This window comes from Nicotiana tabacum, chromosome 17 (genome assembly GCF_000715075.1).
Source record: "Nicotiana tabacum cultivar K326 chromosome 17, ASM71507v2, whole genome shotgun sequence".
Taxonomy (NCBI): Eukaryota; Viridiplantae; Streptophyta; class Magnoliopsida; order Solanales; family Solanaceae; genus Nicotiana; species Nicotiana tabacum.
The window spans coordinates 115,686,848-115,698,974 of NC_134096.1; the positions used below are offsets into that span (position 1 = coordinate 115,686,848).

The window sequence follows — 12,127 nt, forward strand, 5'->3', positions numbered from 1 at the left end:
TAGGGTATATTTGCTACAATAATGAGCAAAATCTCACTACTATGATTCGGGGCAAGCCGCGATAGATTTTGGGCATGAAAAGGAGCGTTTGTGTCCGCTTATACTTTGAATTAAAATCTTTATAAAATTAACCGACCGGATTTACTGTTAATTTTTTCTAAATGGGTTGTAAAATAACTAAAGTACTAAACTCTTGTGTTTTATTTGTTTGTCTATTTAACAGTAGTTGCTCTTTGTACCGACGATCTATAACTTCAATTAAAAAACCCAAGCCTCGCCCGCGGACAGGCCCTTGACTACATCTTTCTTCACTCATTTAGCCATTTTTACCGGCGATTTAGGTTCCAACCACCTAGTTTCTAGATGAATTTTTCAGCCATCGATCCATTTGACTTCTTAACTTTTACGTATATTATTGGTTTGAGATTAATTTAAATGAGAAATTATGGTCGGTTCAGATTCGTATAACCGAACTGAACTTGTTTTGGACTGAAGCGTATTAGTTGTTGTAACGAAAATCTACTTTTTCTAACAACTTATGCTTTTAATTCAAATGGTACACAATTTAAAATGGCATGCAAGAAGTTCTCGGTTCAAAGTCCGAGCAGGATGCGATTTATAAAATGTATTCCTTGAATGTGCTCCGTAAAACACATTCCTAAAATGTGATTTGTAAAACACATTTAACGAATATGATTGTAAACTGAATGCGATTTGTAACGCGTTTTGAAATATGTGATATGTAAAACGCATTCATAAGGGAATAAATGCGTATTTCACGAACGCAATTTGCAAACTCATTTCATGAACTATTTTATATCTCCTCAATAATGACAAAAGACTGCTCTTAAAAGTAAACTTGCTCCTATATACGATACCATACCACATAATTTTGTTTTCCTTCCTGCTTAAGCCACTAGTTCGGATGGAATTTGATGGTAAAGAGCTCGCTTGTTATACGGGATCCGACGCATCCAACAGAGCGAAACAATATTCCATTCTTTTCGATTCCGCATTGGCGATGAGTGATTTGTAAAATGCATTTAACAAACGCGACGTAAAAATGCTTTTCCATAGTATGATTTGTGAACACACATCAAATTAAGTTTTTAAGTCGCACTAGATATGTTGTTATTGTTGTTATTGTTGTTATATTCTCGATTTTGTGACCAAATTACCATCTGCAATGCCTTGTAAGAGTTAAAAAGAGAAATATATATTTTTAGCCTCTCTCGAAAACAGGTCCGATTTTATATATATATATATATATATATATATATATATATATATATATATATATATATATTTTTTTTGGCCAATGCAATTATTTTTAGGACTAACTAGTTTTAAAAACTAGATATTGTATAAGAGTGTTCAAAGCTACATGGTGCCATTTCTTCTTTGTAAAGAGAGCATGTTGGGCCCAAATGTAGTGGGCTTATAAGGCTAGCCACAGACTGATAATTGAAAAATAATAAGCATTTGTAAAGTCATTGAAAAATAACCATTACCTTACTGCAACACAAAAAATTATAGCATAATATACTTGAGATTGGGGCACCCGTATATGAACTTCCAGCATATTATGCTGGACCATTATATTATGCTGAACTCCAGTATATTATGATAAAAGTTTACATATAAAAATTCGAACTCTAATATATTATGCTAGAATATTTTCTGTATTTTGAACCGTATTTTCGTTCAAATTTATCTTTATGTGAAAATTGGCTAAATTTTGATTAATTTTGAAACTGTGCTTATTTTTTAATTATCGGTAAATCTGGCTATTTTTCGATTTCACCCCTTACTAATCCATATCCATTTTCTATTTTTCTTCGTCCTCCATATCAAGTATCAACACAACCACAAAACCCGTATAACAATGGCGGGAGTTTGAATTACAGCCCCCCAAAAAAATAAAAAATCAGTGTCAGCTATCAATTCGAGTCAAAAAATGGAAAATCCAAGTCACAGTGATGTTGATTTGCTTCGCAGGTTTCTTATTTTTAAATTTCTCAATTTCAAGCTACAGTAATTTATTTGTGCTTATTTAATGATATTTGTTTTTTGTTTTGAATATTATGGTTATAATAGGAATATTCAAGAGTTTAGAGATATTCAAAGAAGCTGTATTGAAGATCCAGAGTCATGCGGTTTAGAATTGAAGAAATTACTGGAAGATTCTGCACTTCAGTTTGAGGTACAAAAAAAAGAAGAAGAGAATTTTGGAGATTCTCGAACTTTATAGCACTTTGTTTTTATTTTTCACTGCTTTATGGATAGTTTGTAAATATTCAAATTTTAGTTAAAAATGAATTTATTGTATTAACATTTGCGTGATTTAGCTCCAGAAGTTGGTCAGGTTAAATTGACTAGTTGAGCATACTCGTTTATCATTTTGATATATTAGAATAGAATTTGCAGTTATCTTATATAACTTGTTTTCCCTGCTCTCACGGGGAAGTTATTTTCTTGATTTTTAAGGAACTTGTTTTCCTATAGAAAATATTCCGACCAATCAAATATGAGAAAATTTGAAAATATTTTTTGAAGAATATTTTCTTCCATACCAAGCACACCCAAAATATCTAAAGAATTTAAGTTATGACAGTGTAAAAAATATTTATATAGGTCACTTTAAAGCTATGTTGCTCGAACTCTTTAAAAGTGCTGCCGCACCCATGCCGTATCCTCCAAAAATGCACTAAATTTGGAAGATCCGACACATACCCAACAACATTTTTGAAAAGTCCGAGTAACATAATTAAAAGGACATTGCAGGTTATTCTATTAACAATTATTGATTGTTAAACTAGCATAAAAGGTGATTAACCTATTACAACAGGTTAAATTATACTGGTGGTGTAAAAATTCCTTTATACTGTCAGTGTATATAGCTAAAAGGAAAATAAATTAACTGTTTTCAGTTGTGCCTTTGGTTGAGGAAAATGTTCTGGATTATTTTCCACTGTTAGTTGGATATATCTTTGAGTGGTGTAGGTTGAAAACAATGTCTAAGAGTTATCGAAACAAGTAACATGGAGTACGAGTTGGGATATTTGGAAAGGAAAATGACTCTTGTCATAAGCTAAAGAAGCCATTTTCCACTTTTATGTGGAAATTATTTTCATTGAAGAAAACATTTTTCACTATTTACGATAACCAAACAATGAAAAATGATTTCATCAAACAAGACATTATTAACGATACCAAACACGTTAGCTCCGAAAATTATCAATTTGACTCTGGATAAGGGACAATGAATGAATAAATTGGGACCAAGAGAGGTTCTTTTTAAATTTGATTTTTTTTCTTTGACGGCCTGAAATGTTCACTATATTTTTCTGTCAATGTCGTGTTTGTTCTCTATGTATGCTTTTGCAGGCAAAGTGGAACATATATTGTATGATGCTTCAGAAGTTAGCTTCTCTTCTGATCAGGATATAGGTAGAAGAAAAGCTTTTATATCTTTTTTTTGCTCCATGTGTGTGTGTTGGTGTCTATGTATTACACACACACATATATGTTTGGCAGGAGCTTTATTATACACACAGACACACACACATATATCTTTGGAGGGAGCTTTATCTTCCATTTAAACCTCGTTTTTGCAACTTCAGATGAATTTTGGGAATATTTGAAGAATGAGCTAAGCACAGAGGAGGCTAAAAATGCAAAAATAGCAGATGAAATTGAGGGGCTTTCAAGGGAATATGTTGAAGGTGCTGAGGATTCCTGGTGGTTTTGGAAAGTTCAGATATATGTGGGACTAAGACGTTGCCTGAGCTCTGATTTTGATATGTTTTCTTTTTCTGTAGGTTATAGCAAATTGGGGAACGGGATTGAAGGCTTAAGTTGTTCTTTGGAGCTTATTGAATCACAGGTTTGTTACTGTTTATCCCCTGATGCTACTTGTACATAAACTGAGTTTGTTGATTAGGGAGGGCTTGAGGGGGATTGCTTGCAGGTATAATAGACACATTTACTTGGTTCCTTAACAACTGGACATGCTATAGTTTTATGGTATCTGTCTGTCTTGTTCGTGTAGCTGATTGAACTAAAGTGTTAAAGATGAAATACCAAATAAACTGCAGGTGGGTGGAAGAATGTAAACTGTGACAATTTCTAACTCTTCCGTGTGATCTAATTCTCTATTGAAGTTGTTATTAATTATGGTAGTGCATAAGATTTTGATAACTTTTCAAGCTTGTTTGGCAGTAATGGACTTCATTCTGTTGCACGCTTACCGTATCTTCCATGTATAGGGAGCACATAAGCACAAAGTTTTCATGATGTTGCTTCTGTGAAGATACGAAGAGGGATCATCATGCTCTTATTTGGTGACAGTGGAAAAATTTGGTAGTTTCATTGATAAGAAAAGACGTGCAAAAGTTTGGTGATACTTAGAAATGAATATTATTTTCCTCACTAGCCTCATGTAAATTCTATGAATGTGGTTAGATGTCTGAAAACATAGGGAGGTGTTGTGGAAGATAGCATGTGTTATGTTTTGGGAGCATTTTTCTCCGCATGATTAATAGTGGGTGAATGGACTATGGAACAAACATTAAGAAGCAGGGACTTGAAAAATTCTTAGCTTTTCCTGCCCATTTGTTTTGTTTAATATCTCTTATTTTGGCTGGAAGTAAGTTCAATCGTTGTGTTTATTTTCTTAAGAGGATGAGTGAGTAAGGAAGTTTGTGTTTGCCTTTTGTTTGGTAGTGAGTCGGCTCTGCAGTTTCAAGTTCTACGTGAAGAATATTGTGGCAAGAAACTTAAATTTGACCAACGGCTAATGAATTGCATAATTGGAACTTGCATCTTCTTTATGGGGTCTCACTTCTTTCAGTTGCAATCCTTACATAATTCTACTGTGTGTTCTTTTCATTTGAAAAATAATGGTAAGTTGTCAATCATGGAATCCTTTTAAGTGGAAGATTAGCATGTATACTTTTGCTATACTGCTGAAGCAGTTAGTTTTGATAAAATTACCAATAGAGAAAGTTTCACTTTTATCAGAAGTTGAGTTTTACTTGCTTGGTGAACAATTTCTTGCCCTTTTCTATCTTTTTCTCTTTTACTTCTCCAAGTCTTATGTTCAATCTTATCATGCTTCTCTGTGTCTTAGCTCTCCTAACTTTGTTCAAATGCTCGTCATTGTTATACTTATTGTATTTTATGTTATATGTATTAGGGACTTGAACGTGGAAGAGTACTGGCAAATTTTGCTTGTTCTACACCTGGAGAAGATAAAGGAAACTTGTCAAATGCATCTGCAGAATATAACTTTAAGGTTCTTACATCTTTTCCGTATTGCAAGACAACTTAGAGTCGCTAGATATCATTATCTTAATGCAATTTTGACCTTACAATTTGAGCGCTCTCTTATTGAGAAATAACAGTTATCTTGCTGTCAGTTGCTGATGCATCAATGATTTTTAATGTATTGGTGGTCTCAAGTATCACATTGTATAACAACCTTTCTACTGTGAACTGCCAAAGCATATTTGCTGTTGCTCCATTATTTCTTTAAAAGAAAACTGAAGGATACCCCTACTGTATCATTGTTTCTCCTTTTAATGTAGATCTTAGAATTAGGTAATCAGCTTGAGAAGAGCAACATGAATTTGAAGTCATTGCAAGATCTCGAGAGTACTTTCAACAGGTATTTTCCAAAATAGACTCTGCATAGCTCTCTGTACTCTCTCGTATCTAACGTTGGTGCATTTAATTTTACGGTATGATCAGGTTTGAGGCTACATAGGAGTTTGAAGATGCATGTTCTGGTCTTAAGATAGTTGAATTTGAGGGGAACTGCATCAGATTATCTTTGACAACTTCTATGCCAAACTTAGAAAGCTTGCTGCAGTACCAAAAGATTGTTGATGGTGTTGAACCACCAGAGCAAGAATCATGAGTTGTTAATTGAACTGATGGATGGAACCATGGAGCTAAAACATGTTGAGGTATAGTTTATCAGCACTATGTGACATAAAAATTATGAGTAACTCATTTTTCTTTCCACTGACAAGATGATGTTTCAAAAGAGTACAAAGTGGCATAACTTTATACGTATGAAATGCTAGCATGTCACAGAAAACAAATCTAAAAATACATTTAACTTTCTCCGGACAGGACGTTGGCTCAAAATGGATTTATTAACCTTCTTCATATCTGCCACAAATTAGAATACTTGTCCACTTTTTGATACATGGGCTACATACATTCTGTAGCAACTAGCAAACAGTCAAAAGCCTAAATATGCCTGGTGTTGAAGTATCGAAACACCTTAGGCTAAGACAATTGGATTTGTTCTTACGAAGAGTATGTTAGATGAGATACAACAAGCCATATGCAGAAATTGAAAACTCGATCATTCCGTGTTATCCATTTTATTTGAGTGCTTAAAAGAATGGGAGGGTTTATAAGTCATATAATCTGTTGATATCATCAAGATAATTTAACATAGTTTGTTTACTTAGTTTTTAAGTTATCAAATCATATTGGTTATAAAATATATTATAGAACTTAACCACAAAATTCATAAAATCCTTGAGTTACCCCTACACAAGTTAAAATATTTCAAGTCTACAACCGAAATTCCTCGAGAAGAAAACCAAGACTTAAGAGGCAGGCTTTTCAGCTAGCCGTTACCTCTGGAGTTTTGGGTTGTAGGACTCCATAACCAGTTTTCACATACAGACAGAGACTTATGACAGAACACTGACCTATAAACAAAACAAATGGGTACTAGTAACTAGCGTACAGAAGACTCTTCCAATTCTAAATTCAAGGAGTACAAGGGCAAAACTGAAAAAGAAAGAATTAAAGATAAAAGAGAAAGCTGATGCGTACTGTTTCAAATTATCTGTGCCTTAATTGACTTTAATCACAAATTAATTGAAATGGAAAAGCCATTGGAATGCAGTGCTGTCTCCTTTATAACCATTTAGAGGACTAAGATGTTACTATTACATGAAAACGAAGGTCATTGGAAACTTGTACGACGCATGGTTAGATGTGCAAAGTTAACATGCCCCCTCCTGCCCTCTGCATGTGAAGCATTTAGCCATCTGTACAAAATCTTTATTTCTTGAACATGATATACCCCTTTTGTCCTAATCCTCATTCTGACCCCATTAAAATGGCCCCCACATTTATGATTCGTGTTTTTATTTTTATTTTTTTGTTCATAATACTATAGAATATGCCTCTTCCAATTCCCTATAAGTGTAATCCATTTCCCCTACACTCTCCTACTCAGAACTCAGTTCACAAAGACCATTTGGCAAAATGGCTGCCTTTGGAGTCATTCTAGTTTTAGTACTTAGCTCATTTACAGTTCTTGGCCAAAATGAAGGCATTGTAACTTCAGAACTAGCTCCTCATTCCCTTGTTAGCTTCCCACCTGTTGAAACCCCTAAGCCTCATAATGGTGGCCATCACCACCACCGCCACCACAACCACAAGCACTCCCAAGCCCCAGCTTCTTCTCCTTCTCACTCTTCACCAACACCCTCATCACCACCAGTCAAACCACCGTCTCCGCCTGTTAAACCGCTAACTCCACCTGCTCATTCTCCTAGTAAACCACCAACTCCGCCTGCTCATCCACCAGTTAAACCACCATCTCCTCTTCCAACCAGGAAGTTTGTTGGTGTAAGAGGAGTTGTTTACTGCAAATCTTGCAAGTACAGGGGGGTTGACACTCTCTTGGGAGCTTCTCCAATTCAGGGTCCCTTCTCTTTTTAACTATTCTTTTTTTTTTCATTGTATATGACACTTTATTTTATATGTGCTGTAAACGATATATAGTTTTCCCTTATTTTTTATATGAACTTGTTTGAGTGTACATAAAATTTAAAAATAAAATATTTTAAAAAGGATATTAGTACCACATAAAATGAAACAAATATGTTATAATACTACTATTCATTTAACTTTTGAACCTACCATTTTATCTTAACGACATCTTCTAGTAAAAAAAATGTCATCACATTATTGAATCACAAGTCGTAGCAGTATTTCAGTTTGTCTTTTTCAAATTTAATGGCTTGGTCTAACTCCGTCATGAGAAATGAAACAAAAAGAGCAAATGAGGACCATTTTAATTTTTCCTTATTCTAAAAGTAAACCATCTTTTTATGGTGCAGGAGCTGTGGTGAAGCTGGCATGCAACAACACAAAGTACCACCTAACAGCCCTAGGCACAACAGACAAGAATGGTTACTTCTTCATCCAACCAAAGTGGTTGACCACAGCAGGTTACCATAAGTGCAAGGTGTTCTTAGCAAAATCACCAAAACCAGAGTGCAGTGTCCCAACAAATTTCCACAATGGACAAGCTGGAGCCATGTTGAACCCTGCACCACTGCCACCACCAGCTCCAATGACATCAAAGCCAGTTGATTCTGAGACTGGGGTTAAGCTCTTTAATGTGGGGCCTTTTGCTTTTGAGCCCTCAAAGAATCTGCCGTGCAAGCAGTAGTGAGATACTGTGTTGAGTGTTCATTATCTAAGCCAGTATTTTGATTGTTTGGGAACTGGGAAAGTGATAAGCTATAGTAGTACTAGAATGTTGGGAACTGGGGACTGTGTTTTGAGACTTTCAATTCTTGTTGTTACTTTTGCTTTTCTTGTTTTTGTGAATTTTATTTTTTAATGATGATGTAGTAGTGTTAGGCTGTTTGCTTTGATGGTGGTTTGGTCTGTCATCTCTGGCTTGGTTGGTTTTATGATACAATTAACATTGAACAAATAATATTAGGAGTATTTAACTTAGCATTTCTTTAAAAAGAAAATATTCCTCCTACACATAGGAGCAGACACAGCATGATGCGACTTTTAATGCGTGTAAGATCTGATGTTTAAGGCTTTTTACCTTTATGCCTAAGCATTAGTTTCCAGAAACATGTCGCCATATTTTGCAACAAAATAAAGAAAAAGGGCAAAAACAATAAGTGAAAATCAAAAGCGGTGTAAAAAGTAATCTTGAGCTGTAACCTCTGCATGACCAACATCGCTGCAGGTTTTAACACAATTTTGTAAATCTTTGGAAAAAGTTACATGTACATATCCTTCACCTTATTCGATAAAATTAGATGACCACCTTCACATTGATTTGATCATTGAGATTCAATAATCAGGAGGAGAATTTATTCTTTAACGTACGTCTACTGTCGTGATTATCAAATGACGATTTTTATTGTAAAGTTGGTTAAATGAAGAAAGAAAATGTAAGTAGCAGTAAAAATGGATAACACACTTTGTTTTCTCTGAAACGGATAACACTTCATTGTTTGTTTATTACAGTCAATCCTCCAAGTAATAAAAGTATCGCCATAACGGAAATTTATGCATGGTTTAATAACGCAAAGTATATAGTTAAGGGGTTATACGATTTTGAACAAAAGCATTTATGAGTCTTCCCTCAGATTATATGCGAGATTAATATATACAGATGGGCTTAATAGCTTGGCCATTTTGAAACGTTTGAGCAAAGAGAGGGGGGAGCTTAGTGATGTTTAGATGGCGCTTTCGAAATTTAAGATTTTTAGAACAAATGTGCACCATCAAGGAAAGAAAAAAAGAGTATAAAGCGGGAATCATTTCGGTTTCTTTGCATAAATAACTTTGTATTCATTCTTGTGTGTAAAGAATGAGTCAACTAATAATAGATCAATCATAAAAAGTAGATACATAAAATACCTAGCGAAAAAAATGGGTTCACATGTCCCACAAAAAATCCAATAAATCCGCTCCTGTTTCGAGCTCGAAAGTTTTAATACTATTTTAAGAAATTTCATATTTTGAAAATAGTTATTCTTAAAACTATGACTTCCCTACTTTCTTTATGACTTTTCCCTTGGGCTTCTTTTCTTTTTAAAATTTTAATCCTCTATAAATAATACAGTATGTCAGTAGTAAGAAATTTCTTTATGCTTATTCAAAATGAAAATTGACAAGTTTGGACCGACGGACTGTGAATAAAGTGTGGTTTCACGGTATGCCATCTGGGGAAAAAATTGAAGTCCCATCAACATCAAGTTCCTAGTTTAATAATTACTACATTTGTGATGCCTTGTACGCAGTTTGCATATGAATGGTCACATGTGAAGTTTAATGAGAGATGCATGTGATCCTGTGCTTGCGGTTCTACAATCCTTAATCCCGTGGCTTCTTAATTCTGTTTGAATTGTGACTCCCATATTAATATAAGGTTAATTAATACTCTTTACTCTTTAGAACAGTGTATTTATCCGACTCCAATGTGAAGAGCCACTAAAAAAGCGTGAAAAATACATCTAATGATATCATTAGTGCAACAGTGATAAGTTATGTGTTTAAGATTTTGATGATTTGTCAAACTTTATTGAGGAACTAGATAGAAATCTAAATACAATTAGTTTAGTTTATTTGCGCATGTTGAACATGCTAAGTTATTTGGTCAAACTCTCGAGAAACCAGAAAAAGGGAACAGATAGGATCTGTTCCTTCAACTGTCGTACAATCAACTCTAAAGTTGTAAAAGATATTTCACAGTATCGACTGACAGTAGTGTAGCGGCACATCCGCTGCTGCTAGAGGCCAAACCAAAAGCTGAAATGTCTCTATTTCTTCACACATGCTCTCTCATATAAAAATAACATTATACAAGGGTTGACCTAACACTTGAGAATCTGAAAAACCCTATCATTTAAGTGCCAGCCCCCATTGTTTTCTCCAGGTGCACTCAAGAACAAAGCTGCTACAAATCAAGGACCAGATCCCAACACTGAAGATGTCTTGAGTCCTTAAGTTTGTTGTGCCTTTATCTTTTGTTCTTTACTTTTATTCCTACACAACTTTTTTGAAGTATTTCATAGGACAACTTTTAACCATTATTGTTTTGGTTGTTTGACTAGAGTTAATCAAGAGTGTTGCTTTGTAATAGATTTATTGCAAAAGTCTTACAATACAGTTATTGTAAGGGGTGGGGGATTAATAGTTTAATTCTTAGATTGTAATCAGTGGCGGATCTAGAGTGTTGTTACTGGGTTCCCGGGAACCCAGTAACTTTTGCATAGACGCTATATTTCTATTAAGAAATCTACTAAATATTTATAAATATCTAACTGTGAACCCAGTTATTAATGTATATTAATTTGAAATTACGGTAGGAACCTATAAACTTCAAATCCTGTATCCGCCTCTGATTGTAATAGCTTGTAATATGAAGTTTGCTCAATTTTAGTGGAGTTGAAATCATGCAGGGATATGTCGTGATTTTTAATCTCTTGAGCTAGGAATTTTTCACGTAAATATCGCATATTCTTTATTTACTGCTTGTTTACTTTGAGAACTGATAGAGAACCTGGTTATCTACTGTGGACTCTTAGTTTCTATCGAATAATGTCAACTATTGTCAATTAGATTTGAATTGTATACACTGATATAACGAGGAACTTTTTCAATCAATATACTATCTTTTAGTTGATCTGATAAAAATAATATTTGATACCATCACAGTATATAAGTTTACATCTTTTTAAGAAGTATCTTATATAGGATTAGAGGGAGTGGTAAGCTCACCTTTATTTTGAAGGTGCTATAAATTCTTCATTTCCATCAATGGGTTCCTTGAAAGAAAACACAATCAATGCGTTCCACATTTTAGCCGTTTCAAAAGTTGGCAATTCTGTAGACCGTTGTGTAATACTACACTACAGTATTTATTCTCTTTTCAAATGAAAATGAATTGTGGTAGCTGTAACATGCTTATATTTCTACCATTCAAATTACCTAAAAAGAAGAAAGGACGAAAAGAAAATGATTAGGCCGTGCAATTATTGTCAGCATTTTTATAAGAGGAATAATTGAATTGTGGGGGTCTTTTCTACAACGTTCTCCTTGGTCATTTTTCCACATCCACAAACACAATTATCACCTTTGGTCAAATCTCATTATAATTAAATCCAAGAGCTATTCTCCGTACAGTTATAACCTTGGATACTAAAGGGGTGAATTTTTTCTTTATTTGAAAAAAGTTCCAATGGCATCATGAAACAGTAGACCATGTTTGTGCAAAGGAATTATTACTGTCTGTAAATTATTCATTTGTTGAAACGAAGAAAGTGATTTAACT

General features: G+C 34.2%; 1 protein-coding gene across 3 annotated transcripts; it reads left to right on the forward strand.

Annotated features, from left to right (window-relative positions):
- Positions 1–1,803: 1,803 nt before the first annotated feature.
- On the forward strand, positions 1,804–8,699 carry LOC107764967 (pistil-specific extensin-like protein). 3 transcript variants are annotated; one of them, XM_075234885.1, is made up of 8 exons: positions 1,804–1,998; positions 2,098–2,203; positions 3,388–3,725; positions 3,822–3,886; positions 5,198–5,296; positions 5,589–5,668; positions 5,752–5,969; positions 8,157–8,293. In XM_075234885.1, the coding sequence occupies exons 3-7, from the start codon at positions 3,506–3,508 to the stop codon at positions 5,765–5,767; spliced, it is 480 nt and encodes a 159-aa protein (XP_075090986.1). In that variant the 5' UTR covers positions 1,804–1,998; positions 2,098–2,203; positions 3,388–3,505; the 3' UTR covers positions 5,768–5,969; positions 8,157–8,293. The 3 variants fall into 3 exon arrangements, with proteins under 3 accessions (XP_075090986.1, XP_075090987.1, XP_016435997.2); XM_075234886.1 differs by lacking the exons at positions 1,804–1,998; positions 2,098–2,203 and having other exon boundaries at positions 2,211–3,450; positions 3,624–3,725; XM_016580511.2 differs by lacking the exons at positions 1,804–1,998; positions 2,098–2,203; positions 3,388–3,725; ... (2 more) ...; positions 5,589–5,668; positions 5,752–5,969 and adding an exon at positions 7,246–7,738 and having other exon boundaries at positions 8,157–8,699.
- The last annotated feature ends 3,428 nt before the right edge of the window (positions 8,700–12,127 follow it).

What these genes read in the sequence shown, in the direction of transcription:
- LOC107764967 (XM_016580511.2), top strand. Translation starts at nt 7,297, where the DNA reads ATGGCTGCCTTTGGAGTCATTCTAGTTTTAGTACTTAGCTCATTTACA. An exon ending in GGGAGCTTCTCCAATTCAGG is followed by an intron (nt 7,739 to 8,156) that starts GTCCCTTCTCTT and finishes TTTATGGTGCAG; the next exon opens with GAGCTGTGGTGAAGCTGGCA.